Source organism: Saccostrea echinata, unplaced genomic scaffold (genome assembly GCF_033153115.1).
Source record: "Saccostrea echinata isolate AGI-Se365-2 ecotype Australia unplaced genomic scaffold, CSIRO_AGI_Sech_v1 ptg000002l, whole genome shotgun sequence".
NCBI lineage: Eukaryota > Metazoa > Mollusca > Bivalvia > Ostreida > Ostreidae > Saccostrea > Saccostrea echinata.
In genome coordinates, this window is record NW_026889751.1 from 9,775,667 (window position 1) to 9,799,686 (window position 24,020).

General features: G+C 34.5%; 1 protein-coding gene across 1 annotated transcript in view; it reads right to left on the reverse strand.

Moving 5' to 3' along the window:
- Window positions 1–24,020, reverse strand: part of LOC133172123 (zinc finger FYVE domain-containing protein 26-like) — a 28,709-nt gene that overhangs the window by 2,054 nt on the left and 2,635 nt on the right. Inside the window, exons 3-39 of the mRNA XM_061306946.1 lie at window positions 23,644–23,733; window positions 22,835–23,539; window positions 22,409–22,576; window positions 22,088–22,176; window positions 21,434–21,615; window positions 19,981–21,195; window positions 19,592–19,782; window positions 18,469–19,388; window positions 17,283–17,386; window positions 16,972–17,071; window positions 16,666–16,763; window positions 15,355–15,799; window positions 14,956–15,041; window positions 14,744–14,844; window positions 14,482–14,574; window positions 14,022–14,202; window positions 12,639–13,621; window positions 12,251–12,475; window positions 11,969–12,037; window positions 11,566–11,748; window positions 10,650–10,745; window positions 10,342–10,498; window positions 9,682–9,822; window positions 7,686–7,855; window positions 7,142–7,272; window positions 6,202–6,418; window positions 5,744–5,904; window positions 5,432–5,608; window positions 4,598–4,763; window positions 3,670–3,765; window positions 3,285–3,344; window positions 2,359–2,502; window positions 1,889–2,086; window positions 1,325–1,569; window positions 816–984; window positions 562–621; window positions 120–302 (exon numbers count right to left, since the gene is read on the reverse strand). Coding sequence (XP_061162930.1) covers window positions 120–302; window positions 562–621; window positions 816–984; window positions 1,325–1,569; window positions 1,889–2,086; window positions 2,359–2,502; window positions 3,285–3,344; window positions 3,670–3,765; window positions 4,598–4,763; window positions 5,432–5,608; window positions 5,744–5,904; window positions 6,202–6,418; window positions 7,142–7,272; window positions 7,686–7,855; window positions 9,682–9,822; window positions 10,342–10,498; window positions 10,650–10,745; window positions 11,566–11,748; window positions 11,969–12,037; window positions 12,251–12,475; window positions 12,639–13,621; window positions 14,022–14,202; window positions 14,482–14,574; window positions 14,744–14,844; window positions 14,956–15,041; window positions 15,355–15,799; window positions 16,666–16,763; window positions 16,972–17,071; window positions 17,283–17,386; window positions 18,469–19,388; window positions 19,592–19,782; window positions 19,981–21,195; window positions 21,434–21,615; window positions 22,088–22,176; window positions 22,409–22,576; window positions 22,835–23,539; window positions 23,644–23,733 — 8,799 coding nt within the window. The remainder of the gene's footprint in view (window positions 1–119; window positions 303–561; window positions 622–815; window positions 985–1,324; window positions 1,570–1,888; window positions 2,087–2,358; window positions 2,503–3,284; window positions 3,345–3,669; window positions 3,766–4,597; window positions 4,764–5,431; window positions 5,609–5,743; window positions 5,905–6,201; window positions 6,419–7,141; window positions 7,273–7,685; window positions 7,856–9,681; window positions 9,823–10,341; window positions 10,499–10,649; window positions 10,746–11,565; window positions 11,749–11,968; window positions 12,038–12,250; window positions 12,476–12,638; window positions 13,622–14,021; window positions 14,203–14,481; window positions 14,575–14,743; window positions 14,845–14,955; window positions 15,042–15,354; window positions 15,800–16,665; window positions 16,764–16,971; window positions 17,072–17,282; window positions 17,387–18,468; window positions 19,389–19,591; window positions 19,783–19,980; window positions 21,196–21,433; window positions 21,616–22,087; window positions 22,177–22,408; window positions 22,577–22,834; window positions 23,540–23,643; window positions 23,734–24,020) is intronic.

Here is a 24,020-nt window from a genome sequence, read left to right on the forward strand (position 1 = left end):
ATTGCGTGGGGGGGGGGGGGGGGGGGCATGTAATACAAATTTAAGACATGATGAAATGATTTTCGGTAAATGTACTTTATTTGGGTTGTTAGATAAAAGTATTTATTTTTGTTTATTACCTCATTTGGGCTCTTTGAGATGACCAATATACAAGCACCCACGATCTCATCCACTGTGTCCTCATCACCGTAACCGACCCTTGCAATGGCATCCAGTAGAGACCTGACGTAGGCGTATCGATGAGCCTTGGCCATCTCTCTGGCTACGTGAGTGAAGATTGCTGTCCCACCAAGTTTATACTCCTTTAATAATAATTTTTAAAACAGCATTACCTAAGTGTTGATAATACTTGTCTCAAAGGCTTCTGCTTTAATTGAAATGCATATGAGATTGCCCTAAGGTAAAAAATTACATAGACCATAAAGTTATGTGATAATCTTATCTGACCACTATAGCATGAAGCTATTAAATAAATGCTTTTAAAGTAAGAAGTCATTTGGTATGAAATTTCTGAGTATCATTTTATACTAACTTGGTCATATACATGTATTAAGTAAGTACCTTAATTATCTTGTAGGACAGTTCAAATGCTGTTGAAATATCATTTCCACTCAGGAGAACCTAAACAACCAAAATGATTAATAACTAACAATGAGAATCAAAGAAGTTTTAAAATATACCGTTTATCTTGCAACATATTTTCTTAACTCATAAAGGTTTAAACTTTTCTATTAAAAATTGAACTCCCAAAAAATATTGTCTTAACTATTTCAGTTTGAAGGATATAGAAATTGGTGCATAAAAGAGAATCAAACCATGTTGACAAGATCTGTCCTGGTTTTGGTGTTTCCAAACATGGTGGGGAGGTATTGCCTCCCGCTGACTGACGTGGGGCTTGGCATTGTTGCCTCGATGTCAGGATTGGTCAAGCAGTGATACAGGTATTTAGTTACTTCTATCTGGATTGACACAGTCCTTATGTATCTAACAGAAAAAATTGTTTCCTTTTATACTTCTACATTCAGGGTAAAATAATGAGAGGAAGAACACCTGAATAAATAATTTTGATTTGAATATACATGTATATATACACTGAATCTTTAAAATAACTTTGATATGAATATATATATATACACTGAATCCATAATCCAAACTGAAATTTATGAGCATGTCTCCTAGATATACACCAAATGCGTGTAAAAAATTATATCAAATTATCTTACTTTTCGTACTTTTCTAAGGTCAAACAACTGTACATTTTGCTACAACATAATATCAGATCTTTAGAAAAGCATTTTTATTTTTAAGAATTTCAAATAATGACCTCGAAACTTCCTCCGGAGACTGGATCAATCTTACTGGGTCCGGAGTTTGACCTGTAGAACTGAACTTTGACTCCTCTGATATGGTGGGGCGTCTGACACTCCCCCATTCTGAGGGATCCAGGTAGGATTGCATATGTCTGAGGGCCGTGTGGAGGTGACTGATCCTTGTGTACAGATCCAGATAACTATTGGCCCCCTCCTGATAGAAATAGTTAATGCAAGTCATGGCTGCTCGAATGTAATCCTGTAAGAAAAGGGAAAGAAAGTTACTGATTTTCTTATAATATTAAGATCATATTTAATGTACAGCATCTTTCCTTTCTAGCTATTCTCTTCACGAATTTGTCATACGTACATGTATATGTAGTAATTTTCTTTTGCAAAAAAAATTATTTCGTCTTATTCATGGCAAAAAAAATTGTCCAGAAGTTTGTCATATGAAAGGTAGCTTACAGTGTTACATGTACATTAACCATTAACCATGATCCACTTGCATTTTGAAAAAAAAAACTTCAACCTGATGAACTTCACTAATGACATCATCTGTAAGAAATCTTTATCACCTTCATAAATATCTGGAATTCATAGAGAACATGATGAAGCCTGTGCTTGACGAGATGTCGACAGGTGGCAGTCAGGTAGGGATTCCACTTTTCTAAGGATGGATCCAACATTACCATCTGGTCTGTTAACTTTCCCAGCTCCCCTGAATTCAGAGCAGGAATCAACAGAGATTCCACAAACACTTCTTTGGAACATTTCTGAAAAAGAGTCACTCACTTAAACAAATTGTTTTCATGTCAAGTTTTAAGATATTTATGTGTGTAGAATAGGTTCTTTAGCAATGCACAGTTCTAACTGTTGGACATGCATTTCCAGAGGAACATTGTCGTAAAAAAAAAAAACATCAGCTATACCAATAATACTGTTAATCTAAAAGCATATTAGTGTTTGTTTCTTAATTATCGGCACTCAAGTAATTTGTATCTTATCCAGCATATACTGTACGTGTAGGTGTGCAGATAATTTATACCTGATTCAGTATGTACTGTACGGCTTTCATCCAGCGACCATTTCTGCGGTGGAAGTTGATGATGGTGTAGAAGCTGGCATATGTCTTTAGGTAATAGTGACACTCATGGTATTGTAGGGTGTCTGTATCTCCTTCATCTGTCATCTAATAATGTACAGTCTGACAAATTAATACACATGTACATGTCAACTATAATAAAATTATAAGAAAAACTTGAGATCTTACTTTCAATCTGTTACTGTAAAACACTTTATTCGCTAGAACATTTTTTTTTTCGCATAGTTACACGACAGCTTCTGCTCACAAAAAATTTCATTGTCATATATATTTCTATAATCAAAAATTATATACAGCAAAAACTAAAATTTGTGAAAATTTTATCTCAGGCCTAGATAAATAAATTGTGTGTTTCCAGTTCCCCGACTGACCCTAAAATATATGAGCTGACCCTGAAAAATTCATCTGTCGATATCTTTCCGGAAGTAAACATTTCCATTTTCACTATGAGAAATCCTAATCTTGATCACTTCCGTGTTTGAGAAAATGAATATCCTATAACATTAAACAGAAATGCCATTAGTAAGCCACCTTTTGGGAAAAAAGAAATGAACTCTTTGTTTTTCTCATTTTGTTTACTGTCAAAGTTGAATTTTAACTAATAAAATGTTAAACTAAAATAAAATGTTTTCCCTACCTACCCTATTTTTTCTCGGGTTGGAATAGGAAACACAATATTTATTTACCTTGGCCTCACTTATAAATTCCAATTCACAATTTCACAAAATTAAGGTGTCATGAAAATTTGCTGATCTACAATAATACTATTAGTGTAAATATGTTTCTTGCTTCCCTACTATGTTTATTAAATTAATTGTCCTTCCATTTGCAGTTTCTTTTAAATCCCATGTATACATATGATTACTTACCATCAGTGGATCTGCTAACAAGTCTTGCCATGTCCCTCTTTTGCTCTTCATAAGTTGCAACTAATAAAGGAGAGTTAGAGTATACATGTACTCTGACACCATGATTAAGATTTCACAATAATGCAGCTCTATATGTGTTTGGCAATTCATAGTGGAGTTATTCCATGGTGCAATGTCAGTTTATTGGCAAGATCAGAGATAGGGTATATATCTAACAAAAAAGGTAGTATTGGTACATGGTGGTGACATTATGTAGATGTAAACATGTTTTATTTACTCATAACCCTATGGTCCCTGTTTCTGTTATTGATACATGTACTGATTTTAACTAAAGATATATGCTGTGGCATTGTACTCACAGATAATTATTAGTGGTTGTACTCACATGTTTTGTAACAGCTGATGGAGTAGATTCTAGGAAGTCAATAACATCTGCCAGAAGCTTTGGAGGAGGAATCACTTTATTGCGGTCAGAAAGAGGCTGGAGAAAAAATGGTGTGAAACTAATTACCAGTAGGGGTACAAAGAAACAAAACTTTCTGTATAACAATTTCAATTTTCAATTTAATTTATTGATTCACCAAACATGTTGGCATACAACCATGTTACATACAGAATTATAAGTACAATGTGTTATCAGAATACTAAAACACGTACTAAAGTACATACATAAGTGTACAAATCAGTGAAGTCAACTATGTTTACACTTTAAGTATATACTAGGGCTGCGCAATAATATCGATATTCCGGTATATTGTGATTCATTACCAAACAATATCGTATTGTGATACGTTTTTTCAGTACCGATATACTGGCAAAATGCTTGGGTTTAAGATTTTTTTAAGTAAATGTAAAATTTAATATGTAAGAAACGATTTCAATCGTGCCAAACAGTAAGGTTGTTGTTGCATGGTTGCATTTTGTTGCAAAACTGTAGTGAAACCAACAAGAACTTACTTGTGACAACATATCTATAATAGTAACATGCATCCTGTTTATAAAAGGAGGTTTAAAAAAATTAGAAAAAGCATTTTAACTGTTATTGAAAATATTGCAAAACATATTGCAATTCAGATAAAGATATCGCAATATATTGCAATACGAAATTTCCAGCCAATACCCAGCCCTAGTTTAAACATAATCATTTGGCAACCAGTATAATATGAACAGAGATGAATTGATTATATAACAGTGAAAAAGATATTTTTTCTTTAGAAATACACTATACATGTACCTGGGTATATACAAATGTACATGTATATATTCATATAATTGTGTTTTGATTTGTGAATATCTTGAACTCCTGAGCTGACCTTCAAGCATCGACTGAATTTTTCCCTGGCGCTGGGAAAGTCCCCATTCAACAGGCAGTTCATCCCCCAGGCTGCCCACACTCCTGCTGGGTCTAGACCACACTTAGTGGATACCTCCACTGCTAGATGGAGCCGCTCCACTTGAATCAATTTGTCCCTCATCCTCCTAAGAAGTAAAGATCAGATTATAAAATTAAGAGGAGGTCCATGAGTCACAATGGTCACCTGAGTGACCTTGCCCCTGCTCTTCGTCATCAGAAGAATTTCTTATCTAACAATTTTTACATAATGCTGTGATCAACTTAGCCCCATCCTTGGGCCTCAGTTTCACAATTTTGGTTCAATAGCATCATATGTATGACATGTTTGCTGAATCCAGAGGTTAAAACAATTTTTTTTAATAATCAATTTTTTTTAATAATCAAATTTCAGTAGTTTAGTACAGAGAAAGGGCTCAATGCTCCTTTTCAGTAAAAATAGTTTGTGTGCTAAAGAAAGGAACTTTTTAGAGAATAGAGATTACATTAATTCTGGAGATTTAAGCCTTGTCCCATCCTTCCTTACCCCCCACCCCACTCCACCCCAACCACACAAAAAGAATTCTGTTCTAAAATTAGTTAAAACTGGGTTCTGTTTTAGAGAAGAAGCTGTAAAAATTTAAGTTTACAGATCTACATGTACATTAGGGACAAGCACAGATTATAAAAAGTCATCTTATTGATTCAACCTGCTGACACAAGAAACCTGTGGAGATCACCTTCCAACAAGAAGTCTACAGAAATGCTAGCAGGTACTGTATGTATAAAATATACCGGTACATGTAGATTTACTCACGTAACATAGTCTTTCTTGGTAAGCTCTTGGAGGGTGGGAAGGTCAGTATAGTTGTCCCCCACTAGTATACCCAGTAAGTCAATATGGCTCTGGTAAGTCTCGCACCGCACAAGTCCCTGGGGATCACCAATGTTGATATATTGCATTTTGGCATGAACTAACAGGGTCTTCATCATACTGAAAACAATTGTGTTAAAGTTCAAAACAATTGTTTAAAATTGAATTTCTTGGAAAATTTCTGTTATAGGAATTTATTACTACTGGTATGACTTTCATTTGCCAAAGTTTCAATTCAAGAGGAAGCGGTGATACCTGAGAACCAGACTGTAATCCACCTCCGGGTTGGGAACTCCAGGAGCAATAGGTTTCAGGAACTCAGATAGGTTGTCACAGAGGTCCAGCATAAGCTTGCCACACTTGTGGGGTTTACTATGAAGACCCAGTAGAGACAGACACAACGAGGTACTGGGAGCCTAAGGAAAGAAAATCCTATCAGAATACACAATTTCCAATCCAATTTTCATTCAATACATTGCTAAAGGACTTTTTTCACTATTGTAGACTTATTTATCTATTTTATATATACAATGTACATATATTTGATTTCATTTAAAGAATTTTTCAATGCAGATCATGCTGTACTATATTTTTAATCATAGAAACTTACATGGATACTAGGTTTGTATAACAAGTACATGTAATTGGTTCTCATTTTAAAGAAGCAATTTACCTGGATACATTTGACTACTTGACAGTGCTTTTATATTTACCTGTTCATAATAGAAATCCTCCCGAACCATTTTATTGTGACCTGCATCACCAGGTTTTAGTTTCCATATCAGCTCTGAATGATGCATGGCATCAGTGAGATTGAGTGACTCGCCATGCTCTGGAATTATGGGAAAGTTTGAGCTGAATGTTCGAGATGTCAGACTGGAGCCAGACAAGTTTTCTGATGACTGCTGGTAAATCTCTACTTCAGGTTTCCTTTGTGTTTAAGAGAAAAAAAAAAGACTAAAACATGAAACATTTTCCTTAAATATCAATGCTGATTGTATTGCATATATTGTATGATTTAAACAAAACAATGCATTGTAAAACTGGTTATTTTTCCAAAGGGGGGGGGGGGGGTTAGTACGCTGTTATACATTACTCACAGGGTTAAATACACTTTCTCAAAATTGTTGGTACATGTATTTAATGTCTCTCAAGCTTTGATAATTCTTTCTTCCCTATGTGGGAAAATTTTTCATAGCTTTAAGCTTTCTACAGAACTAGTATAAATTTCCCACAGCTTTAGTTTGTGGTTAATGCATTCAAGAAATGCTCTTGAAATTGTACTTTGTCAGTTGTTTCTGTACATGTCCATGTAAATGGAATATTTTCTTAAAATTCAAACACTGTAAGTGTATCTTCTATTCTAATAGGGGGTCCTTCGGATGAGACCTTCAAAACTGAGGCCCCGTGTCACAGTAGGTGTTGGCACGATAAAGAACCCTCACTGCTCAATGGCCCTGAGTGCCGAGTAAAGGTCTAAATTTGAAGCTCTTCACCGGTATATGGTGATGTCTCTATATGAGTGAAAAATTCTCAAACGGGACGTAAAACAACATACAATTACATGTAATCAATCAATCTATTCTAATAGGACATTGTATATACCTTGTACTTTAATTGTACTTTATACCCTGTACTTTAATTGTACTTTACCTTGGACTGAACAGCTGGGAATAACAATCATCACAAGTCCTAACCTCCATACCACTGACTTGTGAAGTTTTTGTTGAACAGGAAGAGCAGACAACTCTGCCACAACGCCGACAGTGATGTCTTCTGTTAAACTGAAAATAAAAGTTTTATCATAAAATGAGGCATCGTACAGTGGAAAATTCTAATACATCAAGGGATATTTGAATGAAACTAAAACATTATATCTTTACAAATTTATGCAACCATTTCCCCCCAAAAAATTATGGCTTGGACAAGAATCTCAAGTATCCCTACTTTGACCTTGACAAAGTGACTGAAGTTAAAGGTCAAATTAAGAAATTTTAAGTACAGATGTGTCAAAGCTCAAACATGCATATTTTTCTTTTGTGTCTTCCAACACTCTTTTTAAAAAAGTATAATTTTCTTTGTTTATATTGATTTAGTCATCACACCATTTCAAAGATGCACTGTTTGAAATTTTTCACCATTAAAAAAAATCATTTTGATAAAGCAGAGTACAAAAACACATTGGTTGAACACTAACCATACTGAACCGCTCTACTTGGCAGACCATACACGTCTGCGTGGCACTATCTGGCTGCCATTTTTCTTTAGGTGGGGGCTCAGCTGGCATTACAAACTTGTTGGACTTGGTGGTCCTTGTGACAGGGGAACCTATATTTGGACTGTTACTTAGAAAGCCTCTATTTTTACCTGAAATATTAGGAATAATTATCCAAATGAATTTCACATCAAATATTAAACTGGAATGTGCCCTAGAATTAAATTATTCATATGCTCGAATAAAATTTGAATACTGTAAAACTTAATGTTCCATAACACAAAGGAAAATATACTATATTTTTATCCTATACTTGAACTCAAACAAATATAACAATGAATTTTCATAAAACCCTTTTGATAGTATTTGAAAGCCTGGCAAAGATAAATGAAAATAAAAAAAGAAATATAAACTACAAGAACTACTGTAGATTACTTAATTTTCGCAACACCTTATTTTTGCGAGATTGTTATTTGGTTTTTATAAGCAAGGCAAAATTTTCACAAATTTCAGTTATTGCTCTATATAGTCTTTAATTATACTAATATATGCGAGAATGAAACTTTTGCAAGCAGAAGCTCTCAGGTAATTATGCGAAAATAAAGTTCTCATAAATAAAAAGACAATGAAATGATTCCATGCCCAGGAGAGAAGAGAAATTCAGTTTATACTTTACATCATACTTAACCTGTAAGTCATAATATTAGTCAAATGATCCCTAGTTGCAATATTGCAAATGTTTTACTACATGTAACAATAAAGAACCCTGCATGGGAGTATTCTAGGTTTATTTATACATATTCAAAATAAATATACATATTTAGTTCAGTAAATTGATTTTATGTCTAGACTTTTATTCACACATGAATCATTCATGTACAGCAGAACTTTGGTATCTCTATCACTGATTTGTTGATTACAATACCAAGAATATGCCAAAGCTACAGTACAAACTACAATCTGAATTTCTACTACTGTGGAATCATTTTAATATGTGGGGGTCAATGTTCATGGGCAAGCAAAATCTTACTTGTTCGTGGGGACTTAATTTCATAGGTTACTCGTTTATAGTGTAGATTTAATGAATCAATTTAATGAACCAATATATTTACAAAATAAATGTTCGTGGGGATGTAAATTGGTGGGTAAGGGTGAACCACGAACATTGGTCCCCCACAAACAATGATGATTCCACAGTATGTTATCTCAAACACACAGATATCTTCAACTTTTTTGTCAGTTCTCCTAAATTTGAGATACCAAAGTTTCACTGTCATAGTATAAGTAACAAGTGAAGATAGGAAAACATTTTAAGCAGAAGCATAAACTCTCAACTAACACAAGTAAAAAATACAGTCTACCTGCTGCTTTGGGATACTTAATCAATAAATCTGACAATTAGAGAAGATATAATGTAGCAGATTTAAGTATGTACATAGATCTTTGAGACTAAGATCTAATTCTACGAACAAAAGAAATTAAAGATTACAATGTTCACCTTGTCCATGCAATGACACTTCCACAGTACATTTTACCTTTCTAGTACAGACATGTACATGTATATATATTGTAAGTATCAAAGTACAATTTTTCCTCCACTGTTCTCACTTTTGTAACATGGGTATATCACATGGCTATAATTTTTGTCAGCTATAATTATGGTTTATCATTTCTCAGTTCACTCAGATAAATTATCATTTCAAAGCTAGTGATTTTCAAAATGAAATAAAAATTAAATGCACTCATTTCAGCATACCAAGCAGGGCAAAATTTGAAATGGTCTTGATACTAAACAATAATACTGTAATTTATCCAAATGAGAGTTATCTCTCTTATCAGTGGGTGGAGGAACCTTAAAAATATATCCATCTAATCACTATAACACAGAACAGTTTTTGGACATAAAGGAAATAAATGCTACTTTTCAGGATCACAAAGGGAGGAATTTGAGGACTAAGAATTTTAATATGTCTTCTACCTGTATAATCAATGCTCCTCCTGACCCTCACAGACTCAGTTAAACTGGTTCTCTTTGTGGGAGACTTGTCTGGTGCCCCATCCAGCTTGTCCGAGGAGGCATTGGAGGAAATGGACTGTTGTGATTGAGATCGGTCCTTTTCTAAAATACAAACTTAAAACTAGATATACTGTGAGCAATGAGCTCACAAAATGACACCCACCCTTTCCAAAAAAGGTGTACACAGAAGTGTAACGGAGGGATGTACAGATGGATACCCCCATCACCATACCCCCACCCCCACCCCCCACACACTTTCAAGCGGGGGTATAAAAAGTACATGTACAGCAAAACATAGATAAAGTGAACATACTGTACATGTACTTATATAATGAATTTACAATTACAGCTTAAAATAAATTTATAATTTTATCAAAGTCATTTTCATTCCCTGTAGTTTTAAAACATATCATGAACTTAAAGGATATAACAAAATATGATAAAAACAAATCAACATTGTTCAGCCCTGGCCCTTTAGGTGTATTTTACTGTATAACTCTGAATTACATTACATTTATTCCATCATTTTTTTTACATCAACCAATATATTCATTAACAAATTATTAATTAATTTAATATGATTCCACCTATGCAATATATTAAACTGATGTTAAAAGATACCTGATTCAGCATACTGGATCACAATAAATTCTAAAGCCTTTGTTGCGTACTCTGCTATCAGTGTATTAAAGTCCTGCTGTGTAAACCTCTGCCCCACATTTCTTAGCTTTTCCAATTCAAAATGAACTTTCTGGAATGCTGTGCTGGCTAATTCTACCTATCATCAACAATATCAAAATCATTAACTTTTTCCTTATATCAACAGTTCCATATGGAGTAGTTAAATTACTTTTCAACTAGCACTTCCTATTGAAGAACTTTATAATGAAGATGGATTAAATATCCAAGTAATCTACAGTACGTGTTACCTTCATGTTCATCAATAACTGCTCCAACATCAGCTTTGGTTCAGCCACTAGGTGACAGTATTCATGCACAAAGTTCTCTGGCATACACAACAACATCTGTATATAAAATTACAAGTTTATTAAAGATTGTATACTGACTTTACAAAATTCATTGTTAGATGTGGGTACAGTTAACACAAATCAAAAATTTCAAAGTAGACCCAAAAGGAATTGATCAAATTATGGAGTACTTTTGAATTGATTTAAGGACATATGCAACGTACCTTACCTACTGATAATTTTTCAAGATATTCTTAATATAAGATTATAGTGCCACCAGATGTTCGTATACAAAAAATCAGCATGCATTACCAGGGGTTTTGAAAAGATATCAATTGATGAAAATTCTTGTATAATTCAAAGATAAATATACAAAAATTACTGAACATATATTCTAGATGTTTTGTTTATCCAAACTTGTTTTAGAAGAAGTGTACAATAGCATATATAGACATTAAAATGTAGCACACAGTTCCTGTAGTATTGGAACTCTTCAATTCCAGGGAAAAAGACAATAAAGTTCGAACTTTGTTGCGTATGTCCTTAATTCAATTAACAAATTATAATGCATGTAATTTTTATCGAATATGCAAAAGTCTTTACTCTTTTAATTAAACAAAAAAGATACATTTTGCAGAAAATTTCTTCTACTATCAAATGAAATGTGTCCCCCTCTATCTCTCATAAAAAAAAGTTACTGAAAACCAATTTTTATTCACTTGCAGGAAATGCCTGGTATCTACAAATATTTATCACCACAATCCATTGAATTAATTCCAATTAAATGTGGTAGATGGATTTCAAACTAATGGAATGCAAATAAATCTTGTACAGAATAATAGTTTGTTTACAGTGAGTTTTTTTAAAATGAACTTACATCACATCCTATCTTTGTCTGATGAAGTTCATCTGTCCTCTCCTCTGTTAACACACCAGTCAGGTGCTCCATCATGTAACTTACAACAAACAAACGGTCTTTCTGATTGGTCAATTTCCCAAGCAAATTCTCACAAATTTTGTAACAGTCCTTCTCATTTGTCTGTTTTAATTCCTCCAAAATCTGATGGAAACAGTCATTACACTAGAGTTCATATCCACTTTTAACATTAATGAAAAAAAGCACACAAAGAATATCTAAGAAACCACCTCAAACTGTAGCAAGAAACTGTTCCTCGACCACAAATGCTTCAAATGTGAGAGGACAAAAACAAACTGAATTTATGTAGATGAAAAGACAAACTTATGACAATTTTCTAGCATTCACATACATGTGGACTCACCATAAAAGATTTTGTTGAATCTGATTTGGAATTTTCAAGAAGAGTGAAAAGTTGATGTTCAACGACATCCTACAATTAAAATTTATCTTGTAACGATTACTATTGCATGCATCTATAAAAGCAAAGGTAAGGATTTAAGTAAATAAGTATGCATCAAAAGATTTGCTACATGTACATTACTTTAAATTTGTTTTTTAAGAAATGAAAAGATACAATCACACAATATGTATAACAAGAAAAAGTTTATAGTATTCTTCAAGAATCAGATAATTAGATATTTACCAGATACTTTTGCTCGGGGAAGTTGACAAATCCACACCACTGTCTGGCTGTCTCGTAATCTCCAGTCCGCAGTAGGACAGACAACACTGTACTGGCTTGTTTGGGAGACTGAACATTTCTCCATTCTGTCAACTGTTCCAAACTGTCAATGTCTGTTTTGTCTAGCTTATCAAAGGATGTCCCACTGGAAATCTTAAACTGCAGAGTTTTGGCACATTCTGTTATCTGCATGTTAAAGAAAGTAGAAAAATTGAAGTTATAGCAAGATGAACAGCAATATTACACTGCACTTTGCCATTACGTATGCATATAAATGTGCATGTGATTTTAGAATATTCAAGAAACAAACAAAACTAATTATTCCCATTAAAACTTTTTGTCAGCTTACCCTAAGAAACATCTTTAATTCCTGTATTTTTGTTTTTACAGCTGAATGCAGAGATTCGTGAGACTGGAGATAGAATGCCAGGTCAAAAAGTTCACAACACTCATCCAGAGGCAGACTTTTATAAACAGAGAGCAACAAATGAACAAATTTTTCTTTGTCTATGAATTTGTGCACACAACAGACAACTTTGTTCGTTTGGGATTCGTTTAATGATTGATTCCCTCTGATCAATTCAGTCACACAACAAGCCAAGGCAAAGTCATGGAGAACGCAGAGTTGAGGTTGTTGCCTAGTAACAATAATTGGAATGCCCTCTAGTAGTGATATCACAGTCAACCATTTTCCCTCTTTAGTCAGATCCTCTAATAATTTCATCAACACAGACTGAAACTCCTTGCTGGTGTGTAAATTGAGCATACAAACTTTCACTCTGTCTGAGATATTGTTGGAAATGAATTTCAGAATGGGGTCGGCACTGCCCAATATTTCAGGATCCTCTGCCCCTGCAATAGGTATAACGTAGCTCAGAATGTGTCCATTTAGTATGGGATAGTCCCTGGTCAGTCTCTGATACCTATAGCTTTTAATGTCCACCAGACTCATCTCTGAGGAGGAACGGCTCCTTAAACTTCCTGTGAAATGGTCAACATTCAGGTGTTCCTCTATATCATCTAACTCATCCATGCACACAAGACTGACCAAAGTGGCCACTAGAGGGCTCTCATCTTTGATGTACTCCAGTGTTAGGGGTGTTAACTGGTATTTCATAGGGGTCGCTTTTTTACTTCCACCACTGTGTTCAAATGAAAGGTCAAGATTTTTGGGAAGGGAGGTAACTCTTCTGTGGGTTTTGTGGACAGCCAGTGCAGGTGAGGATGAAATTGACCTCAGACTTCTTGTTTCATTGTCAAACTTTACCAGAAAGTTATAATGGAATTTATCAGTTAAAACTTTAAAAGGAAGTTCCTTCCTTCCAGCTGTATCTGAAAGAGAATTTTAATGAGCTTAAAAATCTAGAGGTATTTTGCAATTTTTATCTCAAAATTTTATTGGCCTAAATAAATTAGGCTGATTTTTGAATAATTTTTTTCAAATACAATTAAACTTTGGCATCTTGAACACCTATGTCTTGAATACCATGGATATGTCATAGTCACTTCGAAATCCCAGTCTCTTATTCTTTAAAGTATTTTACCCTGGATATCTTGAATACTTGGATATCTTAAAGTTTTTTCTTGGTCCCATTGAGTCCGAGATAACAAGGTCTGATTGTACATACATTTTCAAATTTGCATAATTTTCATTGTACAAAGTCACATCAGCTAAATATCAGCACAAATTTCAATTATTGTTCACTACCCCCTTTCCAGTCAGTATACTTACCAATACTCTCTGAGTATCCATGAACCTTGTCCATTTGTAACATCTCTCTCAGTACTGCCTGTGTTGACCCCGTGGTGTGCCCCTCCACTACGTGTAGGATTCCCTCATGTTCTGCTGTAAATGTTTCCTGTTCACTGCTGAAATCGTGTCTATACCACATCAACAGCTCAGGAAGGGTGATCTAAGGGGGAAATATAAAAATGTTAACTAGAAATGTATTGATGTTTTCCCTCATCTGTCCTCTATACTTATGGGGTTAATGTGATATCAAGTATTGAGGGACATTTTGAAAGACAAATGAAAGAATGATTATTTTGGTTGCTTGCCTTAATGACTGATGAAAAAGATAATCTATATCATATAAACACATGTAATCTTATGACTCAAAGTATAGACTCTGACAATCTGGTCAATTAGTAAAACTCAATTATCTCCCACATGTAATCTTGACCATTCTTACTGTATTGTCATCCTTGTCAATCTCTACACAGTGTGTTAAATATTCTCTCATGGCAGACTGCAACTGACTTTTGACTAGCTCTGGGTTAAGAACCTGAAAGAAAATTAACAGAAATACATGTACAAGTATTATCTACAAATGCAGATATACGTATGACAGAAAGTAAAAGATAAAGATGCACCCATCATCAGAATATTGAAAGAATGTTCCTCAATAATTTTATAAAAAATTATGCAAGCAAAAGATATGATAAAAGAATAACCTGTAATGGAGGTGAGGACTCGGAGCATGTGGTGGTCACAAACAGAAGTCGAGGCTCCGGATATAGTGCAAAGTTAAACCAGGGATCACTTTTATTTAGCTCTGTGGAAGCCAAAACAAAAACACTGACATCATCAAATGAAAAAATAATGTACAAGACGGATGCAGCTGCTTTTTAATTTGTAAATTTTCAATGCCATCCATCATATTTACCCAACATTCTATTCTTTAGGATGTCTTCAAACTCTGATGGGGGTGGAAGTCCACATCGATTCAAAATAAACTTTAAATCAAACAGGCTGAAAAATTTCAACAAAATCCACTGATACACAATCTTATTGTAAGTATTAATTGGTAAAAAAAGAATATACATGTACAACAATAATTCTACACATATATTCCACAAAATCCAAAACAATGTTTTTTCCTCATTTGTACATGTAATAACTATCTAACATTATTTATACAGATGCTTAAATAATGTATTTTTCCAATAACATACAGTATTTGTTTTTATATTTGCAATCAAAACTGAAATGGACCCTAAAGCAAATTCTATTAATCCTACTACATAACTACACTGTATGCTAAAGGATATTTTCATCTTCTTACCTTACTCTTCCCAGCTGTCCAATATTATAGCTGAAAAGACTCATTTGTACAATTTTCTCAATTCCACACAACTCACAATAAATCTTCTCATTGAGATCTTCTGTATTGGAGGTAGATTTGTCAATATCATCCAAGCACATGTGAAGAAACATAAGATTTTGTAAATTACCATAAAAACATAGCTTTTCTTCCCTGGATTTTAATGAATTTAAATCAAGTTCTCTGAAACACTTAGTTCCTGATACAATTTCCCTATATTCTGGAAGTCTGATTAGACATTTGGCACAAGAAATGTCAAAAACACCCTTAGGATTTGTGTTTGTGGTGACATCTTTCATGAGATGCAAGAGACGAGTTAGGATGCTCCGCACAATTGCCTCTGGTCCTTCTGGCAAGGAAGCCAATCTTTTTTCTGATTGTCTCTCAGACACTTTCCTCTTTGATACTGAAAAATTAAATCAAAACATAGTAACAAACTTTCTTCCTTTATTCAGAAAAATGAAATCAAAATACACATGTACAATTAAAAAGTATCCTATGACAAAAGTTCAAAAGAAACCGAAATATGTGTGTGACAAAAACTGCAGTTACAAGTACAATGTACATGTAAATATGCAGTTTACTATAAGAAGGGGAGAGGGAACCTATTTAAAAATGAAAATTTATTGGATGACTGGTGAAGTATTTTAAAACTTTTGATCCTGACATTTGATTAAGTGACCCCATATTCAATAATCAACTTTTACTTCTCAGTCATTTACTTTTTGAACGAAAAATGGAATCATTAGTTTGTAAAATAGTTGAGGAATGTTGACCTTGACCTTTAACTCAGTGATCCCAATACATTGTATCCAAATGTGTTTTTCTTTGACCACCCTCCACTTATTTAAACATTTTAAAATCATCTGGGTCACATGTATTTAGTTCATGTCAAACCGCAAATTGAGGTGTGAACTGGACATACATGTACACTTAACAAGCTGGGTTCTCCACATTTGAAAATTTAACCATGGAGGAAGCTGCGCGAAGGCGAAATGTGACCAAAAACACTTCATTAATCTATGATTGGTTTCACAAAACTTAACCACTGCAACACAAAAAGTTGAAAAAAAAAACTAAAAAAAAAAAAAATATAAATGAAAATAAAAAGAATTATGTATCTTACTTTAAAAATGTACCAAAATTGTTATAAGATGAATGAATAATGTGGTTTTCATTGCTTAAAAGCAACTTTGAAAATTGGTGCAAATCATGGGTGTCTTAATAAACAACCAATTTATCTTTCTTTGCTTTATTAGGTAAAACACTCACCTTGTTTAAGGCAAAGTTTACTAGGAATGTTGGTACAACAGCTCTGAACAATAATCTGAGTCAGACTCAAACTCAGTCTCTTGGCCACCTTCTCCAACCTTCATAAACAAAAAAATGTTATTCGAAAAACCCAATGCTTGTGTAATGTATTCATTTTAATCCTACAGTATATATCATATTTGATTGAATAAAAAAAAATGTTTATCAATGCACTCTAAATTAATATGTATTCATGATGTGTGTACATGTATAATGAACTTCTATATTTGACTTTATTGTGAATTATGAAAGTAATAAATATATTACTTCTCAGGGAAAATTCTCAAAGAAAACATTAATCTCCCTAGAGTCTCAATAGGTCCCTCAGACAGCATATGGAAGTAGTTCTTAGGTGTTATTACAGAATCTGAAATTAAAAACAAAGTTCCTTTAAATAAATCTGCAAATAAACAGTACAAATATTTATCAAGCAATTAAGAAAAACCTTCAAATTAAGAAATCAGCAAAATAAGCATAGGTAATTTTAATAGAATTAATTTTCATTAAAAAAATATTTTTGAAACAGATGAGTTTTTTTGGGAGAGTAGAAAAATCTGTATATTAATGTGGAAGCTTACCACTAGCTTTTGCTTCTGTTTCAGCCACCACAAAGGCCAGACCCTTTAGATGATCATACAAGTGTTGTAAATAGTCCCTGCTCCCTACTGAAGACGGAGGTGTTCTGTTGGGTACAATCAACAGAAAATTAAAATGAAACTAATCTAAAATCCATACTATGTGTGTGTTATTCCCATCTTTATTGAATTTCTTAATTTCAGATTGAATAACATTACTAAACTATCCAAGGAATAATATGGGAAGTTAGTGAGTTACTAAAATCACAGAATTTTAAAGGGGGTTAATTTGGTGGATATCTTTGAAATCCCTCATGCAGGAATTAACTTTCTGTGTGATTATTGATATACAGGTGGTATCCTTCATAATGAGATGTCTGCCCACAAAATAAAAGCTCTAAGTACCTACAAATTTTTAGCAATCAATGTAAATGCCTCCCCCTCCCTCAACAATGTATTAAAATGACTCTGTGGTACACGTACATTTATATATCACAATCATGGATACATGTATTTGTTAGCCTACTTTTATGGTCTATTTCTAGTATGTTCTATTTAAGTTATAATGTGATATCACTATCAAGCACAGGAGACTCGCATTTAGAAAAAAACCTACATATTTATATCTTAATAGCTGAATTCCTAAGATGATCTGTAGATATTCAACTTATGACAATAAGAAACAACAAGTCTGTGAGCCAATGCTCACAAGTAATACCCCGCTTTGATGTGAATGTGATGAAAATTTGTTCTGTATGGTATGGACACACGCAGAGATAAACAGGAGATAAACAGGAAGTTGACATAGGATTCATAAAAATTAATCCCACCATATGACATGCCTAAACAAAGAAAGTGCTAAAATTTCAAGCATCTGCAATTAGTAGTTGCTGAGAAAACTGCGACCAAAATATGTTATGTATGGTATGGACAGACGCACGGTTACACAGGAAGTTGACATAGGATTCGTACAAAAATTAATCCCATCACATGGCATGCCTAAACAAAGAATGTGCTAAAATTTCAAGCATCTGCAATCAGTAGTTGCTGAGAAAACTGTGACAAAAAAATTTGTTACAGACAGACAGACACACAGACAGATGGACACACAGAAAGACACACAAGGGTAAAACAGTATACCCCCCTCTCCTTCTGAGCGGGGGTATACCGTAATTAGTTCTTGACATACCTTGTCATAACAGTACACATCCCTCCCTTAGGGACCTCTTTCTGCATCACATGAATCAGATGTTTCATGGCATTGTGCAACACTGGTTTATCTGTCTGTGTGGGGTCCTCAGATTTTGGGGAGGGTCTGGGACTGGTTTGGGGGCTAGTCCTTGGACTAATTTTTGATGGACTGAATTCAGAACTACCCTTCTGTGCCCTGTGGATGTACCCCTCCAGTGGCATCTTGCCATGCTGTTGGAATGCATGTTCTGTTTTATCTATGACTTTTTTCATTTCTATCAACATCACAGCATATGTTAAACAGTCATCTCTTAAAAGAGGGAGTGTTGCTGTCTGAAGGAATGTTTGAATGCTATGTTTATAAAGCATTGATAGAGTTTCTTTGTGGGAAAGTGTTGTGGTTAAGTCCATGTCTCCACCAAGCTGAAGCAAAGATTCGAACTTTATAATAAGACTAGGAATTCCTTGAATTCTCTGATCAGTTTTCTTTTTGTCTTCCCCATTGGAGACTGAGACTTTCTGGGGTTTAATGTTGAACTTGGATTTGATTATGTCAATTAGGCTGTTACATGTTTCCCAACTTTTGCAGGAAGTGCACAGCACGTCAAATAAAATCATCATATGCACATTGTTCTGATCAAACAGTTCTGAATATTTCACAGGTATGACATGCCTTGACTTTGGACATGGAATTATGGGAAGGCCTTTTTCATTTAGAATTTCCTCTGCTACACTATTCACAGACACAGTGGCTACTCCTGCTGCTGCCACTGATGCCAAGCCTTTCATGGAGAGTTTCCCTGGCTTCACAGCCTGGCTTTGCCCTGAGGGAAGTTGTTGAAGTTTCTTGGAACACTTAGAGAACAATTCTGCAAACTTGACTTCTTTTGCTTGAGGAGTGTCATCCAGTCTTAATAGCTATATGCATAAAAGTTTTCAATAGGAAATTAATTAAGTTTTCAAAAAATGAGAAAGTAATTAGATGATGATTAAGATAACATTCATTATTTTAATAAACAATATGGCAGTAACAGGAACTAAACTAAATTTCCTCATTGTGGTTTGCATTTGATAGCTGACACTAACTGCAGCTGTAAATTTAAAGACAATAGTACACAGACCTTGATAACTTCAGAAGCATGGCTAAAGTTTTGTTTACGTATACACATATTCAGTAGAGTTTCTGAAGAGGACAACATAGTGGATATGATCCCCATTGGAATGGGAGATTTTCGGATCTTCTGTCCTGTCTGAGATCTGTGTCGTCTCCTTTTGTGTTTTCTGTTTGACTTGTTATCTTCATCTCTTGGGTCTAATTAAAATAAATTTTAAAAAAGATTCAATTAAATGCATCACTAAATGTTTCAGGTCCAGTTAATGGCCAATTCCTCTCTGATCCTGACATCTGATTTATGTTATCTTGACTTGAAATGAATAAAACCCAATGCTCATGGATATATCGACATAAAAGATAATGGATAAAATTTGTAATACAAACATGCAGACACACCTTTTGAAGAAGAGGAAATTCTCCTTATTCGTTTGGTAGCACCATTTTTTTGTTGCAGAAAAAAAGCCAACTCATCATCATTCTCCTCCAGAGAAAAAGACAGTGGTTTAGCCAGGACCACCCCCGGGGTTCGAGGAATCATTTCATGACAAACCAATTGGAACCTCCACTGAGCCTCACTAACAAACTGCTGAAGTTGTGATGCATGTCTTTGTAGTGTATCTCTTCCCACACTAGACTGGACCAAACGTGATAGAGGTTCCTCCAAACTGACATCTATAACTGTCTTTGTAGCTTTTCCAGATGTTTCCTTATTGCCTAATATTTGGAACTTGGCAGAACTCAGATCAACTAGACACTCTTTCAATAATGCTAGAATGTCTCTGACTAGATACTCGTTACAAAGGAAGCCAAATTTCCTACAACTGCTGGTACTCCCGGTGCTAAGTGTGCTCCCATTTCCAGATCCCCCTTTCTGCTGGGCCAACTTTTCCTTTAAACTGTTCAATCTTTGAAGATAAACAGTCCGATTATTGTCTTGACTAGCTGATCTTTCTCTTTTCTTCACTTTGACATCTGGAACTGTCTCTTCAAATGGTTCATCGTAGCTACCAATAACAATTTGTCCAATACCTGTTAGATCCTCACTTGCAAATCTTTCATCAACACTCTGTGAGGGTGAGGAAGTGCTTCCCTCTGACAACGCACTCTGACTCAGGCTCGGACGATCACCCACTATAGTCTCACTTCTTCCTCGTTTGTCTTCTTCTCCTGTTTCACTATCAGAATCAAAAATGGCGGAAGATTCCTGAATTTCCTCATGTGACAGAAAAAGTAACGAAAAGATATTTTCTAATATTTCTACTCTGAATGTTAATGGTTGCAGTTTGCTCAGATAGATTTTGGCACTACTGAGTTTCTCAGTGACATTTTTGGAGTACTCTTCTTGAAAGTTATATCCTGAATCAGAAGTGCCCAAGTCGCTGGAAGACATGCTGGAAATCATGTGTTCCAGTGGACTTACAGAATTGGACTCTTGCACTGGATGAACTAGTTTTTCATGAACACATTCAGCACAAAAATAAACAGCATCCATGACATTTTTTATTGCACAATAACCAGTGTAGATAGAAATATCTCTCCATCTCTCGATATGAAACTCATCCTTTTCTTTGTCTGCTTGAAATCTCACAGATTTTGTTGACTTGCTAGAATCTGGAGGAAAAAAAAGAATTCCATATTCTGAGCTCATTTCATGCAGAACAGAGATATAGTGTCCTTTACATATATTCCAGGAAATATTTATTTTATATGAATGAGCTTAATTTTCGCATATTCTCAAAGAATTTGTGATTTCATTTTGTTTGAAATACAAACTATGCAAATCAATTTCTTAACCTCAGGATTTTCTCAAACAATCCCCAAAAAAAATGGGATTGTGGGATTCTTATACCTGGGTTTTTCTGTAGTGGACTCTTTTGTAGAAGGTTCAGGACTTCCTGTTGCTCTAGTGAAGCTAGGCGTGTAGACTGATGAAGCACGTACAACACAGAATGGTTCTCTAGTCCCGTAAACATGTCCGCTGCTCTCTGATTGGAGCTTACTTGGCCCTTCTCAGCTGCTGGTAAAAGTGGCCTAAAGAAGACCAGAGAAAATAATTCAGAAATTTTCCTCTTACTTACCCACTCATTTTATTAATCTGTCACCATCAAATACGATTGCTGGGTATTCATAGTCTTTTATGCAGATATTGACTATCGTTCCTGGTGTAACCATACTGAAAAACTGTTACATGTAGAAGCAACATTTTTCTATTTGAGAATTGCCAATTGAAAATCGCTACATGACAAATAATTTTTGTCATTGAGGTTTCCTGTTCATAAATTTTTAAAATTTTCATGCTTCTAAAACAATACTTAGCTGTAAGCTAAAATTTCTTGCAAATCTTGCGGATACATTGTATTTTTCTCACACTTATAAAATTTATTTTCACATTATCCTACATCTTATCTGCAGTGTATTTTGATTTTCCAGACTTCTACAGAAACTAACACAAGTGTTAGATGTTAAACATATGTTTTATAAGAATGAGGCATTAATGACATACTTGGTTCTGTCTAGACACCACTTGATAAGGTCAATCTGGTAAGACAACTTATTACAGGCACTCTCCAGTGCTGGGTGGGAACTCTTCCACTATAAAGAGTTAAAAAAAACACTACAGTAATGTATAGTATGGGTGAAACTCTTTCACTACAAATAGATTTAACTATACAGAAACAAAATATACAAAGAATATAAATTAAGTATCATTGTTTTTGCATTGTTTCAGGCTTCAATGTAAAATGCTGGCAAGATGAGGTTAAAATATTGCCGAATTGGTGTAAACCCCCCTAATAATCAATCATTTTTAAATGAGAAACTTAACCTGTTCATTTTTTAAGGTGTCCAACAGAAGCTTAGCTTGAGCACAGGTCTGACAGTAGGACCAGCCATGTAGGAGAAGAAAAGGCCTCAAGTGATCAAACATTCCTGATGATAGAAGCTGACCCAGTTCCTCAAACAGGCCATGTTTAATCAAAAGGACTGCTGTGTTCTAAAACAAGAATTTAAGAGCTTTTAAGACATGCGTACAGTGTATATTCAAGAACAATACAAACATAATATTTTTTTTTTCTTGTAAAATTTAATATTCTTTTGCATCTTCTCTTTTAAATACTGAACTCAACATGAAATGGAAAACTGATTTTCTCTGAATTTATCTACAAAAAGGTACCTCATATCATTTCTCTTTTAAAAGAATGCTGTTTAATTTTTTTCATAAAAAGTTAAAATAATGGCCAATCATAATTACCACAACAATATTAAGAAAATGTTCTTTGTTTATATAACACATCATAAACAGCTGATGCATTCCTTCCTCTGTATCCTGTTCTTTTGAAATTTTCAGCATCACTCTGGTTTCTTCTGTAGCATCAACATCTCTCAGATTTGAAGGAAAACTGCACGTCTTGACATAAACTTCATGCTCTAGCTTCAGAAATTCCTGCACCAAATAATTATCTTCTGCCCCTATCAGGGCTGACAGCAGTGATTTTCTATTCAGTACGGGCCTCTCTCCACTTGACAGTTCCAAGAACCTGCCAAAGATCTCCCTAATCTCTGGATAATTTTCATAGGTATGGGGATTGAACAGTGAGAGTATCTGATATAAAGTTTGCAGATTATCATCCAATGATGACACTGTGTTTTCCACTCCATTCTCTACCACTTTCTCCCCTACATCCGAAACTTCTTGAAGGGGTTGGGAAATTTTATCCAGAACACTGCTGATGGCTTTGATATAAAGTAACTGCAGTACTTTGTTGTTTTTCTTGTACTGTTCATGGTCTGACTTTGCATGGAGAGACTGTATTAACCTGTTGCCTAGAACTGGATTCTGTTGTAGAATGGACAGCAGTGTCTGTAGAAGTTGTGTGATCAGGACACGAGGACTGCGGGTCTGGGCGTTCCCCCGACACTCCAGCTGAAGCACATTCTGGTGGTACTGATACAATTCCTGTATGTAAAGACATCAACATTTCAGATTTTTCCAAACAATAATTATTCCATCTGTTGTATGTTTCATCAAACTTTATGTAAAATATTATCATATACACATACCTTGAGTATTGTTGCAGGTATCAATTCACAAGCGTCAAATAATATCAATGAAAACTCAACATCCTTTAGCAGTAGTTCAAAATCCTTTTCCTTAAAAGAAATAAAGTTTATGATTCATAAGGATATATATGTCATTATAATATAGTAAAGTCAGCAAACACATGTTTCTGAGCAGCTCCAATTACAGTGGAGCCTCATTTATCTGGACGCTTTGGTTCCCAGTCAAATTGTACGGATATGTGAAGCGTCCGAATACCTGAATTGCCATGATTTTAGTTATACGGCCCTTCATACCATTGGCAATAGCAAATTTGTTTTACTGTTTAAATACTTTAATATACATTAGAACTCAGTACTTGTTTAAATAAAATAAAAAA